At 39.5% G+C, this 27,532-nt stretch overlaps 1 protein-coding gene and 1 long non-coding RNA gene across 2 annotated transcripts in view; one reads left to right on the top strand and one right to left on the bottom strand.

Annotated features, from left to right (window-relative positions):
- Nucleotides 1-231: 231 nt before the first annotated feature.
- On the bottom strand, nt 232-9,635 carry DYNLRB2 (dynein light chain roadblock-type 2). Its single transcript, XM_007119604.2, has 4 exons — nt 9,547-9,635; nt 7,251-7,326; nt 1,372-1,539; nt 232-535 (listed from the first exon to the last, which is right to left on the bottom strand). The coding sequence occupies exons 1-4, from the start codon at nt 9,547-9,549 to the stop codon at nt 492-494; spliced, it is 291 nt and encodes a 96-aa protein (XP_007119666.1). The 5' UTR covers nt 9,550-9,635; the 3' UTR covers nt 232-491.
- A 144-nt stretch (nt 9,636-9,779) lies between these two features.
- Nucleotides 9,780-27,532, top strand: part of LOC129391453 (uncharacterized) — a 271,417-nt gene continuing 253,664 nt past the window's right edge. Inside the window, exons 1-2 of the long non-coding RNA XR_008615597.1 lie at nt 9,780-9,888; nt 18,716-18,880. This is a non-coding gene — a long non-coding RNA (uncharacterized lncRNA). The remainder of the gene's footprint in view (nt 9,889-18,715; nt 18,881-27,532) is intronic.

Below are 27,532 nucleotides of genomic sequence, written 5' to 3'. Positions count from 1 at the left end.
GCGGGCAGTGCTGACCCAACTGAGAACTGCGCTCTTGACTTCTTACCGCCCTCGTTTAAGCTGGGAAAGCACCTATAGCTCCTTGAGGGCTGGGACGCCCTGCTTCCCTTCTAGCCCCACTCTGGTCCACTGCAACTCCCTGGCATGTCAGTGAAATGGGCAGAATCACACTTCTATTCTAATTCTTGGTGGCCATTACTTCTAGACGAAAAGAACTGTCTCAAGGAAGGCTGTCTTCTCACTAGAATTCTTTGGTTTTGTGTATCGTAAAAAAATGAGGCATACATACCAAAATTTATTTATTATATAGCTAAATCACAAATTTACAGTACATTTGAAATGGACTACATGAGACATGTAGAAGAGTTTAAATGTAAAAATAGAAAGGAATGTCCAAAAGATCATTTAGATTGGATTATAATTTTAGGAATCTTTAAAGAGTGAAGTGTTTTCACCTTGGAGTCCCAGGATAGAACTTGGCCATTGCAGGTCTATTCACATGGATTCTGAATGACAATCAGAAGATATTCCTTATCTGTGGAGAGATATGGACAAAGTTAATCCACCCTAAAAATTAATTTAATAAATGAATACTTCAGCTAATCTGCTTTTCTCTTCAACACATCACTTGGACCTTGTGTAGACCAGTGGGCTCCCAGCCTGGCTGCACATCAGAATCACCTGTTGAGCTCTCAGAAAATACCATTACCTGGGGCCAAGCCCCAGAGGTTCTGTCTTTATTGGTCTGGGGTGGAGTCCCAGGTATCAGTAATTTTTTTAAAGCTCTCCAAGTGATTCTAATGTGCAGCTTGGGTGAGAACACAGGTGTAGGGAAAGCTTTATTTAGTTTGGGGGTAACTCTGATTTTACAGTTGTACTACAGCGAAGTTTATTCTAGACTAGATTTAGGAACATGAGTCCTGTTTTACACTGACATCCACTAAAACTGTGAATGTACCTCCTTCAAGGAAAGAAGTATTTCTGTGGCTGCTGTCTTTTGATAGCCCCAGTGAATGTGCTCTACTCCAGGGAAGGTTTAAGACCCTACAGACCTTTGATCTGCCCTCTACGTTATCCCCTGGACAGGAGACATTTCTCCCACTCTTCAGAAAGTCTGTGTGCTTAGTTCACATAACAGGAAACCTACACCTCCTAAATGTTTTGATTACTAACAACAAAAACAAATGGGCAAAATTCAACGTCTTTAGTAATTTCACGGAATTTTCACATTCAAACTTCTTCATTTTGTAATTGAAGAGCATTATGTGTCATATTGCATGTTAAAATCCACACTCCCCATTCTCTGAGACAAAGCTTTTATCCAGTAAAGTAGAAAGATGCCTTAAATGATGAAAAGAAATGCCAAATTACCTGGAGCTACCATGATTTCATGTTTCTTTGATCTGATCCTAAGAAAAGTTAGGTCGTTCTGAGGGTCAATGTCACGGACTGTGCTCTTGGCTTTCATGGTCAGCTGATGAAGGAGACCTGCATATTGAACTGTTGTAGAGTTGTCCAAGGTCGTTCGGATGGGAATGCCTGGTACGAGATTTAATTTGGGGTTAAACATTTTTTGTTTTGATTATAAAAGTAATATGCGCATCATAGAAATACTGGAAAATACTGTAATTGTAAAAAGGCAGAAAAAGTGATGGCTCGTATTACTGAAAGGTAACAATTTTATTTCCTTCCAATCGTTTTGCCATTATGTGGATTTTAAAATTTAGTTGCATCAAACTATAATTACATATTTGACTGTTGTTTTTTTCTTCATTTAAATTATAGCATACAAGCTGTCCTTGTTGACGATGCCATCAACATTATTTTATTTTATTTTATTTTATTTTTTGTGGTACGCGGGCCTCTCACTGCTGTGGCCTCTCCCTCCCGTTGCGGAGCACAGGCCCCGGACGCGCAGGCTCAGCGGCCACGGCTCACGGGCCCGGCCGCTTCGCGGCATGTGGGATCTTCCCGGACCGGGGCACAAACCCGTGTCCCCTGCATCGGCAGGCGGACTCTCAACCACTGCGCCACCAGGGAAACGCCATCAACATTATTTTTAATGGCTGTAGACTTTACTATTTTTTTGGATATATCATAATATAATCAACCCCCTACTGTTGGATTGTTAGGTAGTGTGTTTTTGTTTTTGTAGCCAATGGTGATGAACATTTTTGTACACAATTCTTCTGGAAGTTGTTAATTGATTATTTCAGTACTAAGTTAACATATTACTATACGAAATGCATTCCCCTAAGCATCCTGTCTACGGTGAGTCCACTGTGAAATGCTTGGTCTGTGACATGGTGCTAGTTTCTCCCGAGGCCAGAAATAGAAAGGGGATATCACTGCACATGCTAGAGGGTATATCAAAAGGGATTTTCAAAATTTCTCTGTAACTTCCTCATACGGTATTTTGCAAACCTTAATTTTTATGCTAGAAAATACAGCAACAAAGACTCTGCAGTTCAGCTGGGCATTCCCTGGTTTGCACTCACTCTTGGTTTAAGCATGATTAAATTTGGCTACTTGTGTGTTCTATTGTTTCATTATATGAGTTTAAAACAGAAGCTATTAATTTAACTGGAAAAATCTAGCCAGACGAATATGCAAGTATAATTCAATTCAGTTCATATCAGTCCAGCTCCATTCAGGTCACTCAGTGCTTATTATGGAACAGGTGCTGCGCTAGGTATTCTCCATATACTATGTCTAATCAGAACCGGCCTTCATATTATTTTGAAAACTACCAGATCAACCAGGGAATTCCAGGGGTTTGATCTGCAAACGTGCCTTGCGTTGAGGGAGACATATGACGGTGAATTGGGGATCACTGTCAAGTTCCTCAGGAACCTGAATTAAGGCCAATCAATAAAAAAGGCTGACGTGGCTCTCTTGGGTTTTCCCTCAGAGAATGTAGCTCCAGAAACTGGTAAACAAGATGAGCGCTTCTAACTTGGGATTTTACCTGTTTTTCATGAAACTCTTTGAGAGCCTCAACTCTGACTTTGGAACAGACCAATTTCTTTTTAAGAAAACCATTCTCTCCAGAGTAGGTCTTGCCAAAGAAGGCAACGACAATATTTACAGGAAAACCTATTTAAGTAAGGTTTTATAGAAAACTTGTTAATCTCTGTATTATTGTTTCTTGGCCACTTTTTCTCCAGAAGTCAGTTCTGTCTTTCACAACTGATGAACCATCACAAGGCATGTGTCGTTAACAAGCAGGAAACTGAAGTATAGCAAGCACTCAACCTTTCAAGGGCACTTTTTGACCAAACAGTTTTATTTTGCATCATGAAGAGCGACTACCTACAAAGTCTGCATTGCTCGGTGTCAAAAAAGAAATACAACCAGAATAAATTGTTTAAACTGTAGATGACAGGATTATGAATCAGATACTCAGGCCTACTTAGTCAGTCTATTCATGATCCAAGTCAATAAATAAAAGGGCTGGCCTTTCTGAATAATAAGTGCACACCGTGGAAACTCTTGGAGTTTTTCATATCCACTGTAGACCCTTGGAAATAAAAATCAATCAACAAATATTTATTGAGTTCTTGCTTGAGACTATGTGAGGTAATTAAAAAATAATTTATTAGCAAGTAATTTTAGCACATGGTATAAAATTCACCCACTTCCCCTTCTGAGAGGTAACCACTGTTCTCAGTTTCTTTGGTGTCCTTGCAGAGATATTCTAAGTCTATTCCAGTATGTTTGTGTTTGTATTCTTTAACTGTGTCGTCTTCTATTCTGTACCTTAACTTTTTTCATTTAATACACTCGGGAGGTTGTTGCATTCAGTCCGCGTAAGGCTAGGTCATTCACGTTAATGTCTGTGTAATGTGACTGTTGAATGGATGCTTTGTAATGCATGTAACTAATATATCTTCCTGACAGGCATTTGGGCTGTTCCCAATTTTTGACTTTTATAAACAAGGCTACAGAATATGTCTGTGTGCATGCCATTTCACATTTGTATGTATGTGTAGCATAAATTCCTAAAATGTAACTTCTAGAACAAAGAGTATATTCCTGAACTTATGACACTACTTTAAAATATGACTCTTCATGATGCCAGTAAGCTGGTATTCTTCAACCGTACATTTGGTTGATAGATTATATTTCAGAAACAAAAGGAATTGGCTGGATGGCTGATAAAACCTAATGAAACTCAAATGATGGATTGTTAGAAATGTCAAGAATATTTAAAATTAAGAGTCTGCAGAAATCAGGCTTATATACATAAGAATATATGACAGATATGACTGTCTGGGAAACAAATATACATGTTCACCAGTATCTAGTTCTGTGATCAGTAGAGCAATACTGTAAACAATGAATTATTTTGTAAATGGGAAACCAATGTGAACAAAGAATCTAACAAAAACCTATACTCCTCGGCATTGGGCTAAACTGATAAGTCCACTTTATTGTCATGAATAAGAAGTCTATGTTTCAATAATAGTGAAACCAAAGGACACTATTTAACATGGCAGAGGACGAGATCTAAACGGACAAACGTGGTAGAAGGCCTACCTAGCCACAATTACAACCTAAAAATTTGTTAAAACGATTTGCCTAGAATTAGTGGACTAAAACCAATGGTACAGAACAAGAACACATAAACACCAGCTTAGTTAAATATTTTCAGTGTTAAATTTCAGGGGACTTCTGAAAGCTGCGAAGCTGCACTGTAATAAATGGCACTTTCATCTAAAATTGAGTAGGCTGTTGAGACGGAGTATTTCATTTCATTCCAGTCACACAACCTATACCATATGCTGTTAGTACACATCCTTGTCATATCCTCTGGTTGTTAATAATCTGACCATAAAAATAAGCCCCTCATTTATATTTTTGGGAAGAAGGTTAATTTGGCTTTCAGGAAAGTGCCCGGAATCCTAACACAACCTTATCCTAGTAGAGGGTAATTAGAAGTTAATGGGTATTGAAACTAGTATTTTGTTGCCTTTGGATGAGAAAAGTGTTAATTGAGAGACCTCAGGAAAATAAAAGTCATTTTTAATTCTACCACTCAGAGGTAATCACCGTAACATAGCCCTGCCTTTTCTTCCATATTTCAGCGTGTACGTCTGCCTGGCCGTATTTAGGATCAGAAGATGCTGGCTACTGCTTCGTTTCCTGCTTTTTTTCATCTAATATTGTGAGTAGTTTTTCATGACTCTAAATATTCTTCAACATTTTAAATAGAGTAATGGTTCACTGAGTAAATCTTATATAATAAATTTAAAAATTTCCCTACTGTTGGGATTTATGTACTTGTCTGTTTATTTATTGCTATTATATATGATGCCTCTGTAATATCCTTTGCACCTAAATCTTTTCTTCATCACTTCTTAAACAAATTTCTAGGAGTGGAATTACAGATCATAAGGTATGGATATTTTTCAGACATTGATGCATATTGCCAGGATTATGTACTTTAGACCATCTCTTCCAAAGTAACACATGAGATACATTGTCCAGGGTGTCACAGGTGAATGCATCTGGACTGGGTTGAATAGTGTCCCCTCCAAAATTCAAGCCCACCCTAAACCTCAGAGTGTGACATTATTTGGAAATAGTCTTGGAAGATGTAATTAGTTAAAATGAGGTCATACTGGATCAGTGTGGGACCTAATCCAACAACGGGCCCTTATAAGAAGAGAAAACAGAGCACAGAGAGGAGAACATACACGATGATGGAGGCAGAGACGGGAGTGATGCACCTACAGACCAGTCAACAGCAAGGATGGCTGGAAATCACCAGAAGCTGGGCAGAGGCAAGGAAGGATCCTCCTGTGGAGCCTCTGAAGAGAGCCTGGACCCACTGACACTTTGATTTCAATTTCTAGCCTTCCAGAACTGAGAGAAAATAAATGTCTAATCTTTTTTAAGCCACTCAGTGTGTGGTGCTTTGTTATGGCAGCCAAAGAAAACAAATAAAGCATCTCTGTGAAGTCACGCAAATAACCCATCTTAGGGGGTGTGGCAGAGTTTACGCAAATGCCTGAAACTAAAATCAGTTCAACCAGAACCATGGACTTGAGCTGGACCGCTTCCTGGAAATATGAGGCATAGCTCTTGACTTTCCTGTAGGCTGATGTTAAATCCTCTCCCTCCTGCACTCAAGCTGGGTGAATTTATTATATTCATTTGACACTGAGTTTATTAAAATTTTATTTTATTATTTTGTAAAACAATCAAATGTTTTATCTTTACAAATAAATTAAAACTTCCCACATTCACAGAACTATTTAATTACAATTCTGTTAAGTGTTAGGTATTGTGCCAGGCACTTGACAATGATTGTTTCACTTAATTGTCACAGTCACCAGTAAAGTAAGTTATTTTGCATTTTTAATGATAAGGGATTGAAGTTTAGAGTTTAAACAGACTTTCAGTGGGTAGTTGCTCACTAAATATTTATTGATGGATTTGCTCCAGAATAATGATTAGCTATGAGAGTCTGTTGCCAAGCACTGAGTTGGCAATGTACCAAATCCATGGTTGTACCGTGGACTGTGTGAAGCAGCTACTCTTATTTCAACTAGTGCTCTGGGGCTTGTGGCACCTCTTGCCCTTGCAAATGCCTGAATCAGCAATGAAGCCAGCAGAAGCCTTTAAGCAGAAGCTGCCACCATAGCTGAGCATGGAACAGTGTGCCAGAGAAAAGGCTCTGGGGATTGTTAATAGGCAAGTCTCTGGTATAAGTCTACAGATTTCATAGGTGGAAACGTATTGGCCCTTCTTAAACTATAACCACAAAGACTATACTATAAATTACATTAAAATTAATTCTCAAAGATTTCATTAACTACGGTAAAGGAACAATTTCTTTTAAAAATGAAGACTGAAACTCTGTACGCTTTACAATGTTAAAACGAAAGCAAACTGCCAACAATGGTATTCTCTCTATCTTCAATATAATAGTTTTATTGATAGTCCTGAAATGTTAGAAGAGAGTTACCAAAGCTTTAAAAATTAGACAATGTGCAGCATTTCTTAGGGATATATAGGCATTTTTATGCATGTCTTTTTAATATTTATCTCCCTACCTCTTAGCAGAGTTCTTGGCATGTAATTAATAGTTACTCAATAGATGTATGATGAGTAAATGCTCTAGCTAAAATATACAAGATATACTTTTGATGTAAAATTCCAAGATGTTTGCCTAAGGCTTCACACAACAAACAGGCTCTTGGTCAGCTTCTGCCTGTCAAGAAGGCAGCCTGTGAGGTATTTACCTTCTGCATTTACAACCATTGTTCCTATAACCCCTTTATGGCTCTGGATCCTCTTTAGGGTTTCCTCCACCTCTGCCTGGAAGAGATCAGGAAGAAAATTAACCAAAGAGTCTTTGTGGTGACCCCAGTCCTAATTAGAGTAATGTTTTGAAAGACCCCTATTCTCCAATCTCCTTAAACTAAGATTTAGAAGCTCAGATTTTCGGAAGAGAGCTTTGAAATTGTCAGGTCCCAGATTTTTGGAAGAGAGCTTTCAAAGTGTCAAGTCCCATATGCAAGCCTATGTAAGACCCTCTACATACAACCCTGACAAATATCTTGGCTTGAACTCTTGTTGAGACAGAAAGCTTCTTGCCTCACAAGAGCTCACTCCATTTTTATCTGTCTCTATTTACTGGAAAAGTATCCTATGTTGTTGAACAGAAATCTGCTCCTGGTCATCTTTTATTGATTGATCTTTCTGTATTCAAGTGAAAAATCCCTTTTCTACATTATAGATTTAAAAACTATTTATAGAGCTGTATCACTGCCTCCTTCTGTCTAAAAGCATCACTTAATGAGAAATCATATTCTCAGTCCTAAATGCCACCTAATTGGGAGTTCAGATGGTTAAATTCAAAGTATTCTGTAAAAACAGTGTATTCCAGGATTCCAGGATTCTATTGGTAACGACAGCCTGGATCTCAGTGCAAGCTGAACGTTCAATCATGAATGATTATGTTGGAATCCCACCATTGGGTTTTAAACTCAGCTTTCTGAATCACATGCATAGACTATATATATTGTACCAGTTTCTCTCCTTCTACAAATGCTAAAATCAAAATAATTTTTTCCAGCCTGCATATTTTCCATAACTGAGTAATCACTGGTTATTCTGAATTCAAACAGTATTCTGCAGAGTCTCTTGATGAGGATTTATGATATATTTTTCTTTCCAGCATTGTACAGGTGAACGTTATGTTGCTTTAGTCAGAAGACAGTTTTCTTGTGCCCCTAATGTGGGCAGGAGCACTTATTTCCTCCTTCCACCACTATAGCAGGTGTTTTCTAAATTTCAGGCATTCATGTACTAGATTTATAATTTTTGCCATTATGAATACCATCTATTTTATTTACCCAGCACATTCTTAAAATTATTTCACTGCTAAAAGCTTAAATAAATGCATTTTAAAAGGAAATTATACGTCACTACCACAAATGTAAATCTGGTATCATTTGTCATAGGCAGAAATAACCATAAAAAGAAACAAAACAAAGACAGAGCATATTATTAAATTTCACCCCAATGAAAGCTCTGAGCCTGAGGTCTGCCCTTCAGGTGAAAAATCAAAACTACCAAAGGATAGTGGTATTAACGACCTAACAGTCCCAGAAACTCTGTCCTGGATATAGTCTAAAGGCTGAAAAAAAAAAAAAAAAAACGCAATAACTTTCTCTGATGTGATTCACTGTGGTTTTTGGTTCTCTGAGCCATCTTAAGTAGCAACTAATGTCTGCATCTCACGTCGGGAAACACTGAACTTAAAGCATAATAGCTGTACAGGGATCAATGACTTACTACATTTTTTTTTGCCATTTAGACAACGACCGCAGCTCCTTACAACCGCTGCCCTCGTTTTACCTTTTTTCTGTTTTACTTCTCCCCCAAACGCCTCTCGCTGATCTTCCTTTCCTTTCCCTCTCTTTTCCCAGGTGTTTTCTCCTTTGGTGATTTTGGAGCCCCCCCCAATACAGTCTCTTAATTCCCATCGCCAATTCTCTTTTCATTCCTTTCTTAAAAAGAAACTCTTTGCTTTCACTTTGTTCTTTTTCAAACTTTCCTGTGTTCATTTTCCTTTTCTCCTCCTCCCCCTCCCATTCCTGCTGCCTCTTTATTTTCCTTTCTTCTCTCTCAATAACTCCTCCTTCTCCCCTCTCTCCATTTGCTTGTGCTCGTCGTCCCCTCTCTTTCTTCCCTCTCAGGGTGATTTTTCTCCTCTTCCTCGCGCCGCTCCGCTTTTCAAACTTTCCTCGCTGTCGATTTCTCATTCCCCTCAGGATCTTTCATTCCCTCCGTATCTCGATATCTATGCCCCAAGATAGCTTCCCCCATCTAGACATCTTCTTCTCTCCCTCCACGGTCGCCCTCTGGTCCCTCCAGGGTCTCCGTGTCACTCCTCCCAGAAGCTTCTGGAGCCCCCAGCCTTCGCCCCGGGCCCAGCCGGGCCTGGGTCGGCCCCGGGAGCCGGACAGCGAAGGTCCCCTGCCGGTCGTCGCCCTTGGAGCGGCGGGTCGCGGACAGAGACCCCGGGTTTACCATCGCGCGGGCGGCGAGACTCTGAGCTCAGTCCGGTGCCACCGCTGCCCGGGATGTCAGCAACGCTGCCAGCCGTTGCTACGAGACAGGAGAGGAAGTGACCTCCCGGAAGCGTGGGTGCCCGCGCCTGCGTGCGCGCGGGTCGGGCCCCTCCGGGCAGGCTCTTCCGCCCCGAAGTGGCTTGACGCCTCCCGGCCGCCGTAGGCGGAGGCTGGTGACTGTGGCTCCGAGCGCTCACCTGGGGCGCGCCCGGCCCGCGGGCCGCTGGGCATGAGGAGAGCTGAGGGGCTTAGGCCAGGCTCCGGGTCATTCGTTCGTCCTTTCACTCATTCATTCATTGAGGTACGCGTTCGAGTAACCGCCACTTCCCCGTTCAAAAACGATTTATTGACCACCTACCACGTCCCGTCCTCTGGGCCTGTGGTACATTCTAGCGGGGGAGACAGACGAAATGCGACAAACGAAGCAATACTGTCCAAGTGTGATACGTGCTGTGAAGCAGATAAACCGGGGTGGGTCCGTGTGACTCCGGGGTGATACTGGGTATAGCCTCAGCTGCCCGGTGACCCTCGGAGTATTTCCTGTGGCGCTGCCTTGTGCAGGGGTTTGTTCCCCACGCCCAGCAGGGGCAGTTGTTTTTTTAAATTAAAGAAGAACTATATCGCAGTATGGAATAGTACAATCATATATATATCCATCAGTTTACATGTCCCCACCTCCCAAACCGTAGGTGAAGCGCCATCTTACGTCTTAGGTTCTCATGTGTTGTAGCACCCCCAAGCTGCTCTTCACTCAGTTGGAGGGTTGCTGCTTCCCAGCGATTTTGTTTAATCCATTAGGAGCTTTATTTATTTATTTTTTATAAAGTTATTTGCCCACCCTTCTGAGTTGCTGAAAAGTTGCAGGTGGTAGTGCTGGAGGTTCTACAAATCGCCGTACAAGAGCGGTCCACTGGGTGTTTAAGGAACTGATGGAGGAGACAAGTTAAAGATCAATTAGGGATGGTTAGAAGTCCCTTGATCTTTTGAAGGGCATTGGATATATCTTTGTAGCCTGGGAAGAAGAAACCAACTGCGTGTGAGGGACAGTAGGAAAATTTTGTGGTTGGGGGCGTCCTGAAGTCCTGGGGTTTGAAGAGGGCTTTGATGACTAAACTCTAAATACTAAATGCAAGTGGTGAGCGGGGGATGCATCTCCGTAGGGGCGATGCTATAGCGACTGCCTATAATACTGATTCAGTTTGTGCTTCTATTTCCAGTAAGCGGCCTCACACCAAACAAGGCATGCTTATTGCTAGGAACATCAGCTAGAGTCTGAATAGGTCCTTGTCAGGGATGCTCTAGAAGAATTTCATACTTGGTGGTTTGGGACTAGATGATCCATTTCAACTTGGAGTCTTACCATTTTATGATGTTATGTGCAGAAACACTCTCAGAAGCTCTAGTTCTGCTGCAATTTTTTTTTTTTTTTTTTTTTTTTTTTTGTGGAGGAGGTGATCCTGGTCCCTCTCATTCTCCCCCCCACCTTTTTTCTTTCAGAAACTTATGCTTCTCAAAAAGCCAAGTCACAATAGCTAACTCATGCCCGTTGTCACTCAACACTTGGAACTCCAACTGAGATGATTAGGAATGGGCAACTAAGATTCTTGGGGAGGAGTCTGGTGTGTGTGTGTGTGTGTGTGTGTGTGTGTGTGTGTGTGATCTAGCTCTGCACTGATTGCTTATACCGCTTTTCAGTGATAAAAGTGTAGGCATTTACAGCAATACTGGCTGAATTGTATAAATACAAATTCTTGGGCTCTCTGGGTGTATCAGATCCAGGAGGTTCCTACTTGATTGTGCAGCCATTTGTTTAGCTTCTAAAAATTAGTGGCAGTGCACCGTGTTATCTCTGATGTCAGTCAGCTCTAATGAAGGAACTGACTGCATATGCATGGGGTGTGAATCCCCTTGTTTCTGGAGTCAGGGTGTCAAACTCATTCAATAGCTGACAGCTGTGATTAGAGCAAAGAAAGACTCCAGCATGAAAGGCACTGACAGGAGTAGCCAACTGCAGAAAAAGTAATAAGAAGTACCCAAACTGACTTCCAACCAACAGTCAAGTTTGACTCACTGCACAGGAAATCAATGAGGAGAATATGAGCCATTTTCTCTTTATCAATTTTCACTTCTAATTATTCCTTGGAGGTAGCTTGGTTTAGCTTTTATACTTTTCTGGGGACTATAATAAATATCCAGACCTGTGCTGTATAAAGTATCTTGGCAGCGTCTGTCATGTTCCTACCCCATTCTCTGTACATGGGAACCTCTCTTTCCCTTTTCTCCCATCCATCCCCTCACCACTTCTTTTGACCCACAGTAAGTGCTAAGTAACTTTGAAATAAAGAGAAAGAATTAATGAATAATACTTTTTGCAAGTACTCTGAAGTGACCCCCAAACTTGTGGTACATGTGAAGATAAAGTCTACTATTCTTCACATAATTTTGTCAGAGAGAGGTGATTTTCTTCTGGGGTCTATCTCTTTGATAATTTGTTTCTGTTCTCTGCTTAATCTGAAGAAATCCAGGTAACTTCACTCACGAGCTGGAGTTTTCTCTTGGGGTTTTCTGTACCACTCCATATAGAAAGTGGCATCCTGCTAGTTGGCAAATACTAATACTGAGCTATGGAATATATTTTGTGCCCATTTTCTCATAAGATAAGGCATCATTTGTCAACTTAAACAGAACTTCTAGTGCTCTACTGGTTTTGCTTAAAAAAGTGAACACTAGATTCTTTGAAAATGTCTCTTAATACTGAGGCAGTATCAGAACATGTCAGTGATGTCAGTATTACACACAACTGACCTCATTAGGTCAGTTGTGTGTAATTAGACCACATATAGAATTACAGAACTGCAGATTTAGGGTTTCAGAAGATCAACCATTTTCTATTTCTTATTAGGACAAAGGCATCCTCTAGGGTAATTGTTTCCAGGACTGAAGTGAAACATAAGCATTTACTTCCCATAAGGGAATCTTTGTTGGAATTAAATGGTTTCCTAGAGCACAGAATTTGGAGTTACATGCAGGTAGGGTTGATGTTTCTAGGTGTGTCTGTGTGAGTAAAATAAGTTTTCAGGGCTTCTCTTTCCTCGTTTATAAAATAGGATGGACAGTATCTACCTTACAGAGTTGATGTGAGGTGTCAAAATGCTTGGTTTGTGTCAGGTGCCCAATATGGATCATTTAACCACATTTCTTTCTTGTGTCATTTCTTTCTATTGTATATCCTTCCTTATTCTCTCCATTCTTTTTCTCCCTTCTCTCCCTCCTTCTCATCTTTCTCTTTTTCTAGTCTTTTCCTCCTTACTTCCTTCCCGTTTCTTTCCTCTCTTCTTTCTTGACTACCTTCTCTTCAACCTCCTTTTCTTCATGCACTCCCTACGAAAAAATCCTGAATTTGTATTATTGACTTTCTCACTGAAGAACATCTTTCCCTTTGTTTTCTTATCCCCCTTCTCCAGTTCTTCAATTAGAATGTTCATCTAATGTAATCATCTACCTCTCATCTCATTTTTTCACAATTCCCATTTTTGAACTTCTAGCTCCAGCAAGCAGTTCCCATCTCTGTGCATTGCACTCAGTAGATATTCTGTGTCCTGGGGTTGAGGGAACACTGTTTTATTTCCTGGTCTATTAATTTTGTTCAAAGAAGAAAGGACTGAAGGGAGCAATAAGGAAACCATGCTCCTTATTCCTGATAATTCAGTCCCAAGCTCTCTGATATATTCATGTATATATTTTTCAAGCTCTCTGATCTACTTAGTTTCAGAATTACTTTCATTGGTAAGTATAACACAAAAAACAGTTAGGTGCACAAAACAAAAGTTAGTTGGTGAGTTACTAACAAAGGCCAGGTGCATAAAAGAAAACATACAGTCAGTGAGTTACCACAAAGTGAACTCCCGTGTAACCCCCAACCAGGCCAGTAAATAGAACACTTCCAGAAACTTCCACATGTCCATTCCCAATCATTACCCCCACGTTGTATGGCCTGAAAAACCTAAAATATTTACTATCTGGACCTTTACTGAAGAAACTTTCTGATCTCTGTAATAGACTGTTTTTCCTCTCTTGAGTCTTCAAAATATGTTTAATGGTTGAAGACAAAACATTGTTCAAAGTACATAAATGCAATGTGTAAAATAACCACAACATAAAGTGGGGAGGCTAAAGGGATGTATTCTACATTCTACTTGAAGTGTTCAAGTATTGATTCTAAGTAGACTCTGAAGTGAGGTGTATAATCCCTAGAGCAACCAATAAAAAAAGTATACAAACAGATATAGTAAAATAGCATAATAGATGAATTACTAAAAATTGTTCAAATAATCTAAAAGAGAAAAGGGCAAACAGTGGAATGGAAAACAAATGGAACAGTCAGAAGACAAATGATATCATTGTAGAACTAAATTCTGATATATCAACGATTACATACCAGTTAATGGAGAGATTGTCACAGAATTCTTCAAAAAATGACCAGTGATTTCTTCTTTTGGAAAGATGGAATAGATGTACGTTTCCCTTTTCTTCCCATGGAATATAACCGAAAATCCTGGAAATTATATGTACAAACACAAGAAGACTTTGACAGATGGAGTAAATCAGTCAGATTGCCTAGGGACCTTATGACCCAAGGAATGACATAATTGTAAGTTACCTGGGTTTCTTTTTTGCCTCATCTGTTCTAGACTAGGAACTGAAGAAGCTGGTCACCCAGAAATGCCAATAGGTACAGAAATTTTAAAAAGCACTGAGACAAGCCTCCTCTGGAGCCAAAGGACCAGGAAAGGGCCAGCCAACAAGATAGAAACACTTAGAAAATAACCACTCTATTCCAGCCAAACACTAGTAAAGCCCAAGTGGAGAGTATAGACTTCCACTCTCAACTTGCTGTAATCCCCCCAGTCACCACTAGGGTATTGTCAGAGAAGGCTGAGTAGGTAGTTGGTACTTTTCATCAGTCTGGATAACTGGCCCCTGCAGTTTCAGTGAAGTTCATGTGGAGACCCTGGACTGCCACCCCATGATAGCATATGAATAATTCCATTAAATATAAACAGTTAAAAGAAACCAATAAAAGGCAGAGGTCATCAGAGTGGATTAAAATCATGACCTAACTATATGCTATGTGTAACTGACTTCAAGTATAACATAGGTATGTAGGAAATAAAAGGATGGAAAAAGATATATCATGTAAAAATTAATCCAAATAAAGCAAGAGTGGTTATATTAATCTCAGATTAAGTAGACTTCACAGCAAAGAAAATTACCAGATATAGAAAGGAAAATTATATAACGATAAAATGGTCAATCCACAAAGAAGTTATAGCAAATCTAAAAAGGTATGCATCAAACAACAGACCTGCAAACTATGTAAAGCAGAAAGTGACAGAATTAAAAGGTTAAGTAGACATATCTTCAATGATAGTTGAAGACTTCAACACCCTTTTCTCAACAATTGATAGAAAAATCACACAAAGCTCACCAGGGATAAAGAACTTGAAGTCACCAATCAACAGAATCTAGTTGACGTTTATAGAACACTCTAACCAACATCAGCAGGATATATATTCTTTTCATGTGCCCACAGAGCATATACCAACATAGAGCACATCCTGGGCCATAAGACAAACCTCAACAAATTTAAAAGAACTAAAATCAAGCAGAGTATGTTCTCCAATGGCAGTGGAGTCAGTCTAGAAATCAGTAACAGAAAGATAATAGTAAAATCTCCAAACACTTGGAAAATAAACAACACTTTTTTAAGTAATGCACAAGTCACGGAGGGGATCTTAAGATAATAAATACAGTGAACTGAATGAAAATGAAAATACTACATATCAAAACTGTGCAACACAACTGAAGCAGTGATGAGAGGGAAATTTATAGCACTAAATTATTATTTTAGAAAAGACAAAACAAATTAATAATGTGAGCTCTCATTATCAAGAACCTAGAAAAAGAAGAGCAAAATAAACCCAAAGGAGGCAGAAGAGTGTAAATCATGAAAATAAGAGCAGAAATAAAAAAAAATTTAGACAGGAAAACAATAGAGAAAAATCAGAGTTGGTTCTTTGAAAAGATGAATAAAATTGACAAATATCTAGCAAGATGGACAAAGATAAAAATGGGAGAAAACACAAATTAGCAGTATCAAGAATGAAGCTACATACTTTGCAGAGATAAAAAAGGGAACAGTATTAACAACTTTGCATACATACAGTTGACAACTTAGATGAAATGGACCAATTCCTTAAAATCACCCACCAAAAAATCTCACCCAGTTTGAAATAGATAGTTTGAATACCCCTGTACCTATTTAAGACATTGAAGTTATAATTTGAAAATTCCCAAAAAGAAATCTCCACTGGAGATTCACCAAATAAATCTGCCAGATGTTTGAAGACTAATTAATATGGTTTATACACAGTCTCTTTCAGGAAGCAGAAGGGGGAAATCTTCCCAATTCATTTTATGAAGTTAGCATTACCCTGATACCAAAGCCAAATAAAGGCAGTACAAAAAAAAAAAAAGGAAGGAAAGAAAACTATGGACCAATATCTTTCATGAATGTATATGCAAAACCCTTAACAAGATATTAGCTAATAGAATTAGCAATTAAAAAGAATTATATACCATTACCAACTGGAGTTTATTCCAGGGATGCAAAGTTGGTTCAAAAATCTGTCAATGTAATCCACTGTATTAACAGGCTAAAGAAGAAAAAAATAATCACATGATTAATCAGTTGATGCAAAAAAAGAATTTGACAGAATTCACTACCCATTCGTGATTTTTAGATAAACCACTCAGCAAACTAGGAATAAAGGGGAACTTCTATAATGTTATAAAGATCATCTACAGAAAAGCTACAGATAATGTTCTTAATGTTGAAAGACGGATGCTTTTCTCCTAAAATTGGGTGTAAGGAAAGGATGTCCTCTCTCACTACTCTTCTTTCACACAGTGCTGGGCCTGTTAGCCAGGCAGTAAAGCAAGAAAAGGAAATAAAACGCAAGCAGATTGGAAATGAAGAAATAAAACTGTCCCTATTTGGAGATAACATGATTGAATGTGTAGAAAATGCCAAGGAATCTATGAAAACAACTTCTAGAAATGAAATTTTCAGGTGTAAATCTAGCAGAACTTGCATAGGACCTGTATGCTGAAAACTATAAACTGCCAATTGAAGAAAATGAAGATCAAAATAAATGGGGAGATGTCATTTCTCTCCAAATTGATATATAGGATTAACACAATTCCTGCCAAAATCCCAGCAAGATTTTTTTGTAGATATACAGAAGATTATTCTAATATTTGTATTGAAAATCAAATAAAATATAATAGCTAAAGCAATTTTGAAAAAGAATAAAGTTGGAGGAATCACTATACTCAATTTCAAATACATTAGGTAGCTTCAGTAATCAAGACTGTGTGGTGTTGGTGGAGGGATAAACACAGATCAATGCAACAGAATAGAGAACCTTGAAATAATCCCACACAAATATATCCAACTGATTTTTGACGAAGGTGCAGAAGCATTCAGTGGAGGAAGGATAGATTTATAAATAAACGGTGCTGGAGAACTTGAACATCTATAAACAAAGGAAACAAACCAAACCAAACCAAAACAAAAAACTCCTTGACTTAAGTCTCACACCTTATATACAGATGCACTCAAAATGGATCACAGACTTTAATGTAAAACTAACAAACTTTAAGAAAAAAACAATATCTTTAGAATCTAGGGATAGACAAAGAATCCATAAAAGGAAAAATTGATACATTAGACTTCATCAAAGTGAAAAACTTGGCTCTTTGAAGACACTGTTAAGAGAATGAAAGACGAGCTACCGACTGGGAGCAAATATTTGCCCAGCATGTATCTGATGAAGGACTAATACCTAAAATAATTAAACAATTCTCAAAACTGAGCAGTAAAAAAAACCAAAAATGATCCAGTTAGAAAAAGGGCAAAAGACAGTCCACCAAAAAGGACATACAGATAGCAACTAAGCACATAAAAAGATATTCAACATCATCAGCCATTAGGGAAGTGCAAATTAAAGGCACAATGAGATAGCATTTCACACCTATTGGAATGACTGAAATAAAAAATAGTGACAACACCAAATGCTGGTGAGGATGTGGAGAAACTGGATCACTCATCCATTGTGGTTTGATTTTGTGTGGTTTTCCTTGTATTTATCCATATCTTTTGTCCATTTTGGGAAATTCTTATCCTATGTTTTAACAGTTTCCAGTAATTAAAAAAACGTTTTTTTAATGAATGAATAAAGACTATGAGCTTAGTCTAAGGTAATTGACTGAAAAATGTTTCCTCATCATGCTCTGCATGTATATTTCCATCTAGACAATTATAAATATGGAAACAAAACAGCACAACTATATATGGTGTTTCCCCTTTGTTGCACCCTAAATCATATCTACCTTGTTCTTACTCTCAGAATCGACTGATTGTCATATAGGATATGTTAGGCTAATTTTGCTGTAAGTTTTATTTTTTAATTAAACCTGTGCGAGGAGGTAAGCAGTGAAATATTCTCTCCAGACCTTTAAAAACTAAGGATAATGGGTACTGGGTGATGGAGAAGTCTGTGGCCCTTCTATTAACACTTAATAATTTCTCACCTCTCATTTTTCATTAGCTGGGCATAGTTTTCCAAGCACTTTGATATTCCCTTTCTCAGTTGCCCTCACAACGACTCCTTGAGCTTGGAAAGCTTGCAGAGATAGTCTCTGAGGCAAAGAAGCCTATTGACAGATAAAGGTCCAGAGTGGTAAATCTCATTTCATAGCGGTCTGGAACTTCCCAGGATGGCTCTGAGTCTGTATTTGAGTGCCTGTTTTATACTCATCAGGTTACCTAGTTCCCAAATATCATAGTCCTTCCATGGACACAATAAGTGGTCCAGCCAGAAACAAAGTTGTGTTCCTTTTATGCTGTTATGCCAACTGCATACAAGAGAGAAGACTTTGTTATCTGCTTGGAAAGAGGGAGGGTTCTCATCTCCCTCCCAGTTGACTGCTGCTTCCTAAGAGCCCACCAGACATCTCAGAAAGAGCCCTCCTGTAAATATTTTGGTCGACCACTTCTCTTGCAGCTGACTCAGGAATTGAGATGGGTAGTCTGCGGATCCTAGAATCAGTCTGGAGACGGTGATGAGATTGCCAAGTGGAATTGCCGTAAGCCTTGACTAGCAAGAAGCAGCTTACCTTGTGGAATCTCGGGCCTTTCTTCTGACCACTGTAGGGATTAAGAGGACAAGGTAAGCGAGGAAGCACGATGGTGGGGACTGAGGCACATGTTTGGAAGGCAAAACGATGGAGACAATGTATGAAGCTTCAGAGTCCTTCTTGAGATAAATCATACTTACATGGGGCAATTGTTCCTTCAAAAATATCGCTGGAGTAGTTGAACCAGAACCATGGGAATTGCAGGGAATGCATGGGAATGCAGTAAATAAAATAGGAATATCCCCTGCTTTCATAGCACCTACTGCCTAGCGGGGATGTACTTCATAAACAAATAATTACACAGCTGTACATCAGGGTTCTTTGTGGGAGAAGAACAGGTTGCAGTTGGGGCACATAAGAGGTCATCTTGACCTGGTGTCAGGGTGTCCTGGAGGGGTTCCTGGAATTAGGGGTATCTAAGCCAAGTCATAAAGGAAGATCAGACACTTGTTAGGTGGAGAGATGTGGAGGTAGAGTAGAGGGAAAAGAGTGGGCAAGGAAACGAAGATGTTTCAAAGAACTAAGAGTATTGCAGTTTGGTATGACTTTAGCTGTGGCTTTAGCATACAGAATGGGGAAAAGAGGTCTCTAGGCAAAACCTAGTATTACTTTGAAAAACTGGGTCGAAGTGCTTAACTTGAAATTTAGAGAATCGCCATGAATGAGCCACTGGCTCCCCACTGTCTACTAGTGTGTTTATGTAGGAACACTGACTTCATATATGCAGGCAAGATGGTGCAGATTAACTCAGATTTCTATGAGTACGTTTTGCCTTGCCCGGCAAGTTGTGAATCTGTCCCCTCACTGAGGCAGACAGCGCCCTCCAGTGGCAGTGGAGGTGAGAGCTCCACCTGCTATAAGGACGGTGCATTTTTGCCGTTCCCCTCTGAGGTCACAGTCAGTTGAGAGTCAGAAGAGTCTGCTGAAATTCTGAAACCAAATAACGCAAAGAGAGTGCTAGTTCTTATGGAGAGCTGACTTATTATGTAAATGTTAATCCTTTTAATATACCTCCAAAGCAGTCTACTGGTTGAGAAAAATTACCAAAAAGTAATGGAGGAGAGAATGAGGAGTATAAAAAATGGGAAATGTTCTGTCATTTCCCTTTCAACCCCACCCCAGGACACTGATTTAGCTTTGGACGGTGGAAGGGAATTAGCAAGTGGATCTACTGGTGTAAACAATTTTAACAATAGAAAGTTAATTTCTTCTCAACTCTTCTAAACGTTGGAATAAGACTTTGACGTGTTACCAAATAGCTTAGGTGCTTAGGTCTGCTTAGGTGCTTACCTGTCCGGGATCAAGACAGAATAAAAAGGGGTGTGTGTCTGCGGGAGGGGACAGCTGTGGCTCATGTCATAATGTCCCAGGACACACCCAATTCCCCTTCCCCCTACAGGGAGAAAATTGGGATCCCGCTCTGCCCAAACGTGTCGTGATTTTGAGCATATTAAATTTTATTCAGTTATTCTACAGAAACCTCAAGATTTAAGAAGGTGCCCAATGGTGTGGATGGAATTGCTTTAAATGACATAAGAGCTGGAATGCAGTAGTTACTTTTCTTTCTGCCTAAATAGGAAGAAAGGCTGAGTCCGGGCAAGTGACCCTGTGGTGCTTTACAGAATCCTCTAGGTGGCGCTGCTGCAATAGCTATTGGCCAGAAAATTTTTAAGCGCTTAAGTAGCAAACCAAAACTTAACTTATTGAATGTCTTATATTCATGGTTAATTGCTAATATGATCCTACTGATAATTTATACCATCACATTTACATCATGGTCTCCTAAGAGTGAGCCTATACACATAAATTCCACAACCGAGGAGTTTCAAGGGTTGGAATACAGGTACTTCTCTGGTTATTATTTCATAAAATTACGGACTTTCGCGTGTGGATGAATTCTTCCACACACGTTAAAACCGGCTGCAGGATTAGCTCTTCTGACCTCTACTTGTGTTGGACAGCATAGGACAGTGCCTTGTACACAGTAGGTGCTAAATTAACATTTATCAGAGGAATTGATTCTATTTTGTTTCTCCCCTTTCACTACAAATTGGAGATGAGATGACTACCTGGTTAAGTTTTTTACAGCCCTGGTCAGACATTGCTGCTTATCTTTGCTAATAAAAAGACTGGGAGGCCATTTTCCCTTTATTTCTGAAAATGGCCTGAGGTGGAGATGTATATAGATATATATATATAGATATAAAAGAAATCACTTCTTTATTTTAAAAGTAAATTAGTTTTCAGGTTGGTTCCATTGAAATGCAGGAATGGGATGAAAAATTGTGTTTGGTAATCGCTCGAATCTTAATCAAGATTTTATTAAAATCAATATTTGATATGCTGCTCAATTTAATTAAACTAAACCATAGAGAAATGAGTAATAAATGAGCTTGAAAATCAATCACAGGATAAGGTATGTTTCTTTTAATTAGTTTAACCTATGAGATGTTGGGTTACGCAATCGCTGTGACGACAAAGGGAACAACAATAAAGATCACCGGTTTTATTTATACAACATGGACAACTAATATGAATGAGCAGGTACTCTGTGCCAGGCACTGTGCTAAACCTTGTGTATTAAGTTTCTTAATTTATTTTGGAACAAAATCCTACAAGGTCTGTCTCCTCAGCTGAGCCAGCGTGCGTGTCCCAGGTCATTCAGCCAGTAAATGTTAGAGGTGGATTTTAACACAGTGATCCAGCTTTTCGCACTCCCTTAAATTGCTCACAAGGAGGAAGAAAAAATATAATTTGACTGTGGTTAATTTTAGAGAAGGTCAGTGGTGGTCATTTTCTTCCTAGAAGCAGTGTTGCTTTTAAGGCTAGTGATAGAAGAGAAGTGGGGGGCAAAAAGCCGAATCAGAAGGTCTCAGCGTTGACTTAGCAGCTCTGAGTCCCATGGACTGGAGGAAAGAAAAAAGGTTTTTATTTTTCTGGACAGACACAGAATATGGTTATTTACTATCTAATTTATGCTTATTGAGAGTGGCAGAGATTTACAGCTTTAGTAAAAATGTGTTCTAATTGGGACTAGCTAATGAAAAAGTGGTGGCACTGCAGAGGGAAAGTTGGAAAATGTGATTTCAGTGGAGGTGCTTCTTCTCTCATGGGAGGCCAACAAAAGGGCTAGTGTCATGCACTGGGGCGAGAATCATACTTTTAATTAGGCCTTCAGAGTTTGTGCCTGCGCTCTTGGCTCTAAGTGTTCTTAGTCGTCCAAAGAATCGGCTCTAGGAAACTAAAGATAGTCTTGTTAAATACCATCGGCAAAGAGAACGAAACTGCAGCTTCCTGAAAAACCTCCCTCATTTTTATTCAGTGCTTTTTCGATGGGATGGAAATTAAAAATCAACAATAATCACAACCACACAACTGTACGACTTCTCTGCTCTAGGCTGAGGATAATTTTTCTTTCAAGTCACGCTTCCCAAACGACAGTCATTCATGTATCACATGCACAGTTTTTGACATCTCCCTGTACCTCTCGTGTTACTTAATATTTTCACTGAAAATGGTTTGTTTTTAAAAACTGAAATCAAATACACTTATTTTAGAAGGAAGCTTTGTGTCACGACCACGAGTGGGAAGCCAGTGTTACTTCTTCTAAGAAGGATAAGAGTGAAAAGAAATACAGTTAAGTCAAAATACTGTTATCAAATTTTAACTCCCGGGGAGTATCCAGAGGTCATAAAGACATACTTGTACCAAACTGAGACTTCCTCTTTTATTATATCTGAAGAATAAGAAAAGATTTGAAAAGGGAATGATTTTTTTCATTATGTGAATCAATTTTATCCAACCAAGTGTCTATGTAACACCTAAAATCAGGTTTCCCACCAGAGGTGCGTCCTCCAGCCTTTGTGATCAACAGCCCATGAAGCTTTGTCTGCTGCTCACGTGAGCCTTTGCCCCCCTTTCTTTACTTCCCGTCTTCCTCCCACTAGTATTTGAACCTTGCTCCCCACCCATCTAATTCCACTTACCTTATTTCTAAACATTTAGAGAATCCTGTCAAGTGAACAGCCTTGGGATGGGAGGCAGATTACAGAATGAATGGTTCCCATTGTTGGTTAACACTTCTTTTCTCCATATATGATGTTTGAGATCATTTTTCTCTAACCGGATTTGGCAAGTTTCCAATAAAGTAAATGTAACGAAAAATATGTCTCGTTACCACTCCTGACTTCATATACCCAGTTCCCCCTTCCACTGATGACGGAGGCAACCCCTGTCATCATGTTTTCTGTGTTCTTCCAGAGGTTTCCTGCATCCATGCAAGTTTACTTGAACCTGTATTCCTCTCCTTAAATGTCACACAAATGGAAGCACACTCTACGTGTAAATGTAGAATGCTACGTTTTATTTATAAACCCAACAATGTGTTTTGGATGTAGTTTCATATTAGTATGTATAGCCCTAGCGCAGTCTTTTGAATACTGCATAGGACTCTGTGCATGTAACTAATCCCCTTTCTATGGGCACTTGGATCATTACTTTTTCTTCTGCAAACAATGTTGTAAAATCCTTGCATAATTCTTTTTGGGCCCATGATGACCATTAAGAAATAAATCTAATGCTGGACAGTATTCATTCAAATGAATGGAGTTCTAATTATAATAATTAGAGAGGGCAAACATAGTCATATTTCTTTCATGAGGATTGCCTTTCTTTTCTCTTTCCTTACCCATAATATATCAATAAATTTGTCTCTGCTCTGGTGTCCTGCACAGCATGAAGCATCCTGATTTGCAGATGCAATTGTGGGTTCTAAGTTATGTTTGTTGCATTTGTCTAATACTATTTAATTCTTCCTTGTCATGATCACATTTGAAGTTAGTCCTGTAGTTTTGTGCTCAATGCCTGTCTCTCTCAGGGGATGACAAACTCCGTGAAGCCAGGGAGAGACTTGGGGATGTTGAAAAGTCCTAAACTTCTGACCTTAGGGAAAATGACTGCCACATAATTTTAATAGCAAATAGATACACATTCCTAGTGCAGCCTGAATGGGAAATATGAAGGAAAACAAAAAGAAAGGGAAAACAACCCATGAGAGTTGGGGTTGCTATTTCTGATGAAGCTGGAATTGGGAAATACCAGGAGTCTCATAGGAAATCTTATCTCACCGGAAGACGATCCTGTCCTCTTGGCCAAAGAACGGGCATGTATTTCTGTGTATATAATACTTGCAGACCCTAGACAGGGCCGGTCTACCTTCTGGCTTAGCCTGCCATTTATTATCATTCACAAGGTGGTGTTAGATGCTCAGCTTTTAAAAGAAGTGGCTTTTCAGCAGTATTTTTACCCTTGAGAGCGTATAGAGAGAGCTCTGTGTTGTATATTAATCAGAGCTTTCACAACTCGCTTTGAATGGTATTCGAAATGTGTCTGGGAGTATGGTGAATGAAATATGCCCAAAGTGTGCTCTATTATTTATTACTCAGGAGTCTTTCCATCTGAGACATAGGCTGAAATTAAAGGAACCAAATACCTACCTTTAATAGTGCTCCCTGTGTACCCTTCACCCCCAAAAGGGTTCCAGGATTTGATACCTCTTAAGAGTCAGTGTGTATCTAAAGTTGTACTAAAATTTGTATTTTTAAATTCCCCAGTCTTTCTGTACATGTATAGACCTCAGAGCACACAGTGCTATGCAAACATTTAGCAACCATGCCTGGGAGCTGTTCCTTCTAGAACCACTTCCCTCCCTTTTCCCAGACGGCAATTCTTACTCATCCTACAAAACCTGGTTCAAATGTCACTTCCTCCTCTGCCCTCCCTGATGGTTCCAGGCAGTGAGTCACCCTTTCCTCTGCTCTCCCACCATCCTTTTTATATACCTCGATCACATGCCTTCTCAGTGGTGCTGATATTGTCCCCAAGGGGGCAAAAATTATACGCATACAATACATTAAAAATGTACTGTATATAAAATTTCATGGTGGGAGGAGATTAGGAAAAAGCTATCTAAAAATACTTGACTTGGGACTTCGCTGGCGGCCCAGTGGTTAGGACTCCACGCCTCCACTGTAGGGGGCTCAGGTTCCATCCCTGGTTGGGGAACTGAGATCCCGCATGCTGCAAGTCGCAGCCAAATAAACAAACGAAAGAAAAATCTTGACTTTAGAGTGGAGATCGTGGAAAAAGGTTGAGAAACTGCTTTCTCATAACACTTGCTTCTTCTGAGACAGTCATTAGTTTGTATTATACTGTGTCTCTCTTACAAGTTACAAAACCCTGGCTCTGAAACCCAGCCTCTAGCATAGTCCTTGCACTTATTGGCATTCACTATTTATTTACCTGAAGAAATAGATGATGTTTGAGCTACTTGCTTCTAAACATGGCTGCTCCACACCAGAAACTCCTGTAAAAATCATTCTTAATACCAATATCCAGGACCTACCTCCAGATCTAGAGTAGGACGTGGTGGATCTGGAGTAGGACTTGGGAATATGCATTTTAAAATGCTACTCCGGTGATTGAATTTGCGAACTATCCTCCAGCCCAAGAATCACTTTCCTTTTCCTTTGCAAAGGTCTCCATTTATAAAAAGAAAAACCAGAATAGATGTGGGTGAGATTTTAGACTGCAGGATTCTGTGAATGTGGCAGACATTGTGGGCTGGCTCAACACCAGGGGAGCCCTGGGCAGGGTTTCTTTTGGTAGCCTCTGAATAACATGGACAGATACGGAAAGTTAAATGGTTTGGGCACTGAATGAATGTCCAGAGTGCTGGTTGATGGAAGTGTTGGTGATTTTTAGTGGCATGACCTGAACTCTTTCTTTACTCCTGTCCTGGGAAAGAATGTTTCCTGGAAAAAAAAATTTTCAATAATTTGAATGACACAATGGGAGACACACTTATCAGATCTATGGATGACACCCACTAAAGAGGAATAACAAATGCATAGACCAGCAGATCTTTAACAACCTCTTAGTAGGTTAGAACCAAGGTTCTCAATCCTCTCAGGCCCAATGCCCTCTTTAGAGAAAATATTTTGTAATGCCACTTTTGTTACTGTGAAAGGAATGTCATAGATGACATAAGCTACCTACATATGTAATTCCCAAACATCACTGTAATGCCATGAATGTAATATCAAGAGAGATAAAAGGGAAGTAATTTTAGAATAAAACAATACTAGTAGACACAATGTACTACAATCAGCTCTGCCATCATAGTTGTTTTGAAAATGTGAATTTGTTCCAGTGTGACTGCGATATGAGGGGGTGATTTGAACACTTCTGTTTGCTTATGTGTGGTTTCATCCATGAGAAACACAAGGGGAACACAGAAAACCGCACCCTAGTGAGTTCATCCCATAGCATACACAAAACTCGAGTATGCACATGACCCAGGCATCAACCAGCACCTCAGTTCACCTCGAGTTGGAAGCCACATAGACCCAAATCTGGTGTTAACAGCTCACCTTCCCATCCAGACAACCCTCCCTCCTCCACAGTAACACAAGCTGCAGCTCTTCCACTGCCCAGACTCATACAAGCAAACCTCAGGTCTCTTCCAAGGTGACATGCCACTTCTATGGTAGTACTTATGTATCCCTTGACCGTTTAACACATGTAAAACTGCCGCCATATTTATTAGGTTCTTTTTCTTACTGTGTTGCTATTGAAGTATCTGACCGTTGTGGTCCTCATTCCACCCGCCCCCCGCCCCACCCCCCCCCCCCCCCGCCGCGTAGGCCCTGTGGTTTTTATCATGCAAATGTGTGTAGTGAGGTGACTTTTTAGGAATGCATATATTGTTTTGTGTCAGAACCGACTGGACTCAGATGCTTGCCTCTGATATAATGAATTAGTTTGGATTTAACAGATGTAAGACACTCTTCAGCTGAATAGTGTCGATACTTTTTTTTTCTGTTGGACATTTTGAAATCAGGGTGAAATAAGTATATTAGCACACATGCATAGAATTGCCTTACTGTAGCAGCTCAAGTGCAGTCGAACTATGCTGGTGACTCAGATACCAGTAGTGGCATTGTTATAAAAGACGTGATTTTCTAAAGTGGTGAGTAAATTATAGAGTTCTGAACAAAACAAAGTGTATCTCTCCCTTGATTTACACAGTAGTTACTTTCCTGGAAAATTAACTTACATGAAACCCATGCAAAAAACCCCACTGTATGTATAACTGAAATGGAATTTGATTCTGTCCAGATTTGTCTAAGCATATTTTTTCATCTGTAGTAATGGCATTGGAGAAGTGAGGCAGTTCTCTTATCCGCTATGAGACGTACAAGCCCCTGCCCACTAAATAACTGTAGTGCCCCTCCCCATCGTGTGACAACCCAAACTGCCCCCGCAAATTTCCAGCATGCCCTCTGGTGAACCACTGGGCTATGGCAGTGGACTTAGACTTAGGATAAGCTATAATTAGGATCAATGTAAATTCTTCAGTTAGGCTGAGAAAATAACTGTACAGAAAACAGAATGGAGAAAAATGACTTAGCCCAAGAAGGGATAAGAAAAGTGCAGAGATGTTTGTTGACAGTAAGTGAAATATGAGTAAATAGTTTCATGTGACCTAATATATTTAGGTACAATAACTAGACCAGTGCTGTTCAGTAGAAACACAACATGAATACATATGTAATGTCAAATTTTCTAGTAGCCACATTAAAAAAAAAGGTAAGAAACAGATGACATTAACTTTATGAATATAT

This window comes from Physeter macrocephalus, chromosome 17 (genome assembly GCF_002837175.3).
Source record: "Physeter macrocephalus isolate SW-GA chromosome 17, ASM283717v5, whole genome shotgun sequence".
NCBI lineage: Eukaryota > Metazoa > Chordata > Mammalia > Artiodactyla > Physeteridae > Physeter > Physeter macrocephalus.
The sequence above is the reverse complement of the archived record's forward strand: the minus strand, read 5'-3'. Positions and strand labels throughout refer to the sequence as shown.

Coding starts and splice junctions, on each gene's coding strand:
- DYNLRB2 (XM_007119604.2), bottom strand. Junction 1,540..7,250: donor AATGGTTGTAAATGCAGAAG/GTAAATACCTCA, acceptor ATCTCGTACCAG/GCATTCCCATCCGAACGACC. Junction 536..1,371: donor TGAAATCATGGTAGCTCCAG/GTAATTTGGCAT, acceptor ATCTCTCCACAG/ATAAGGAATATCTTCTGATT.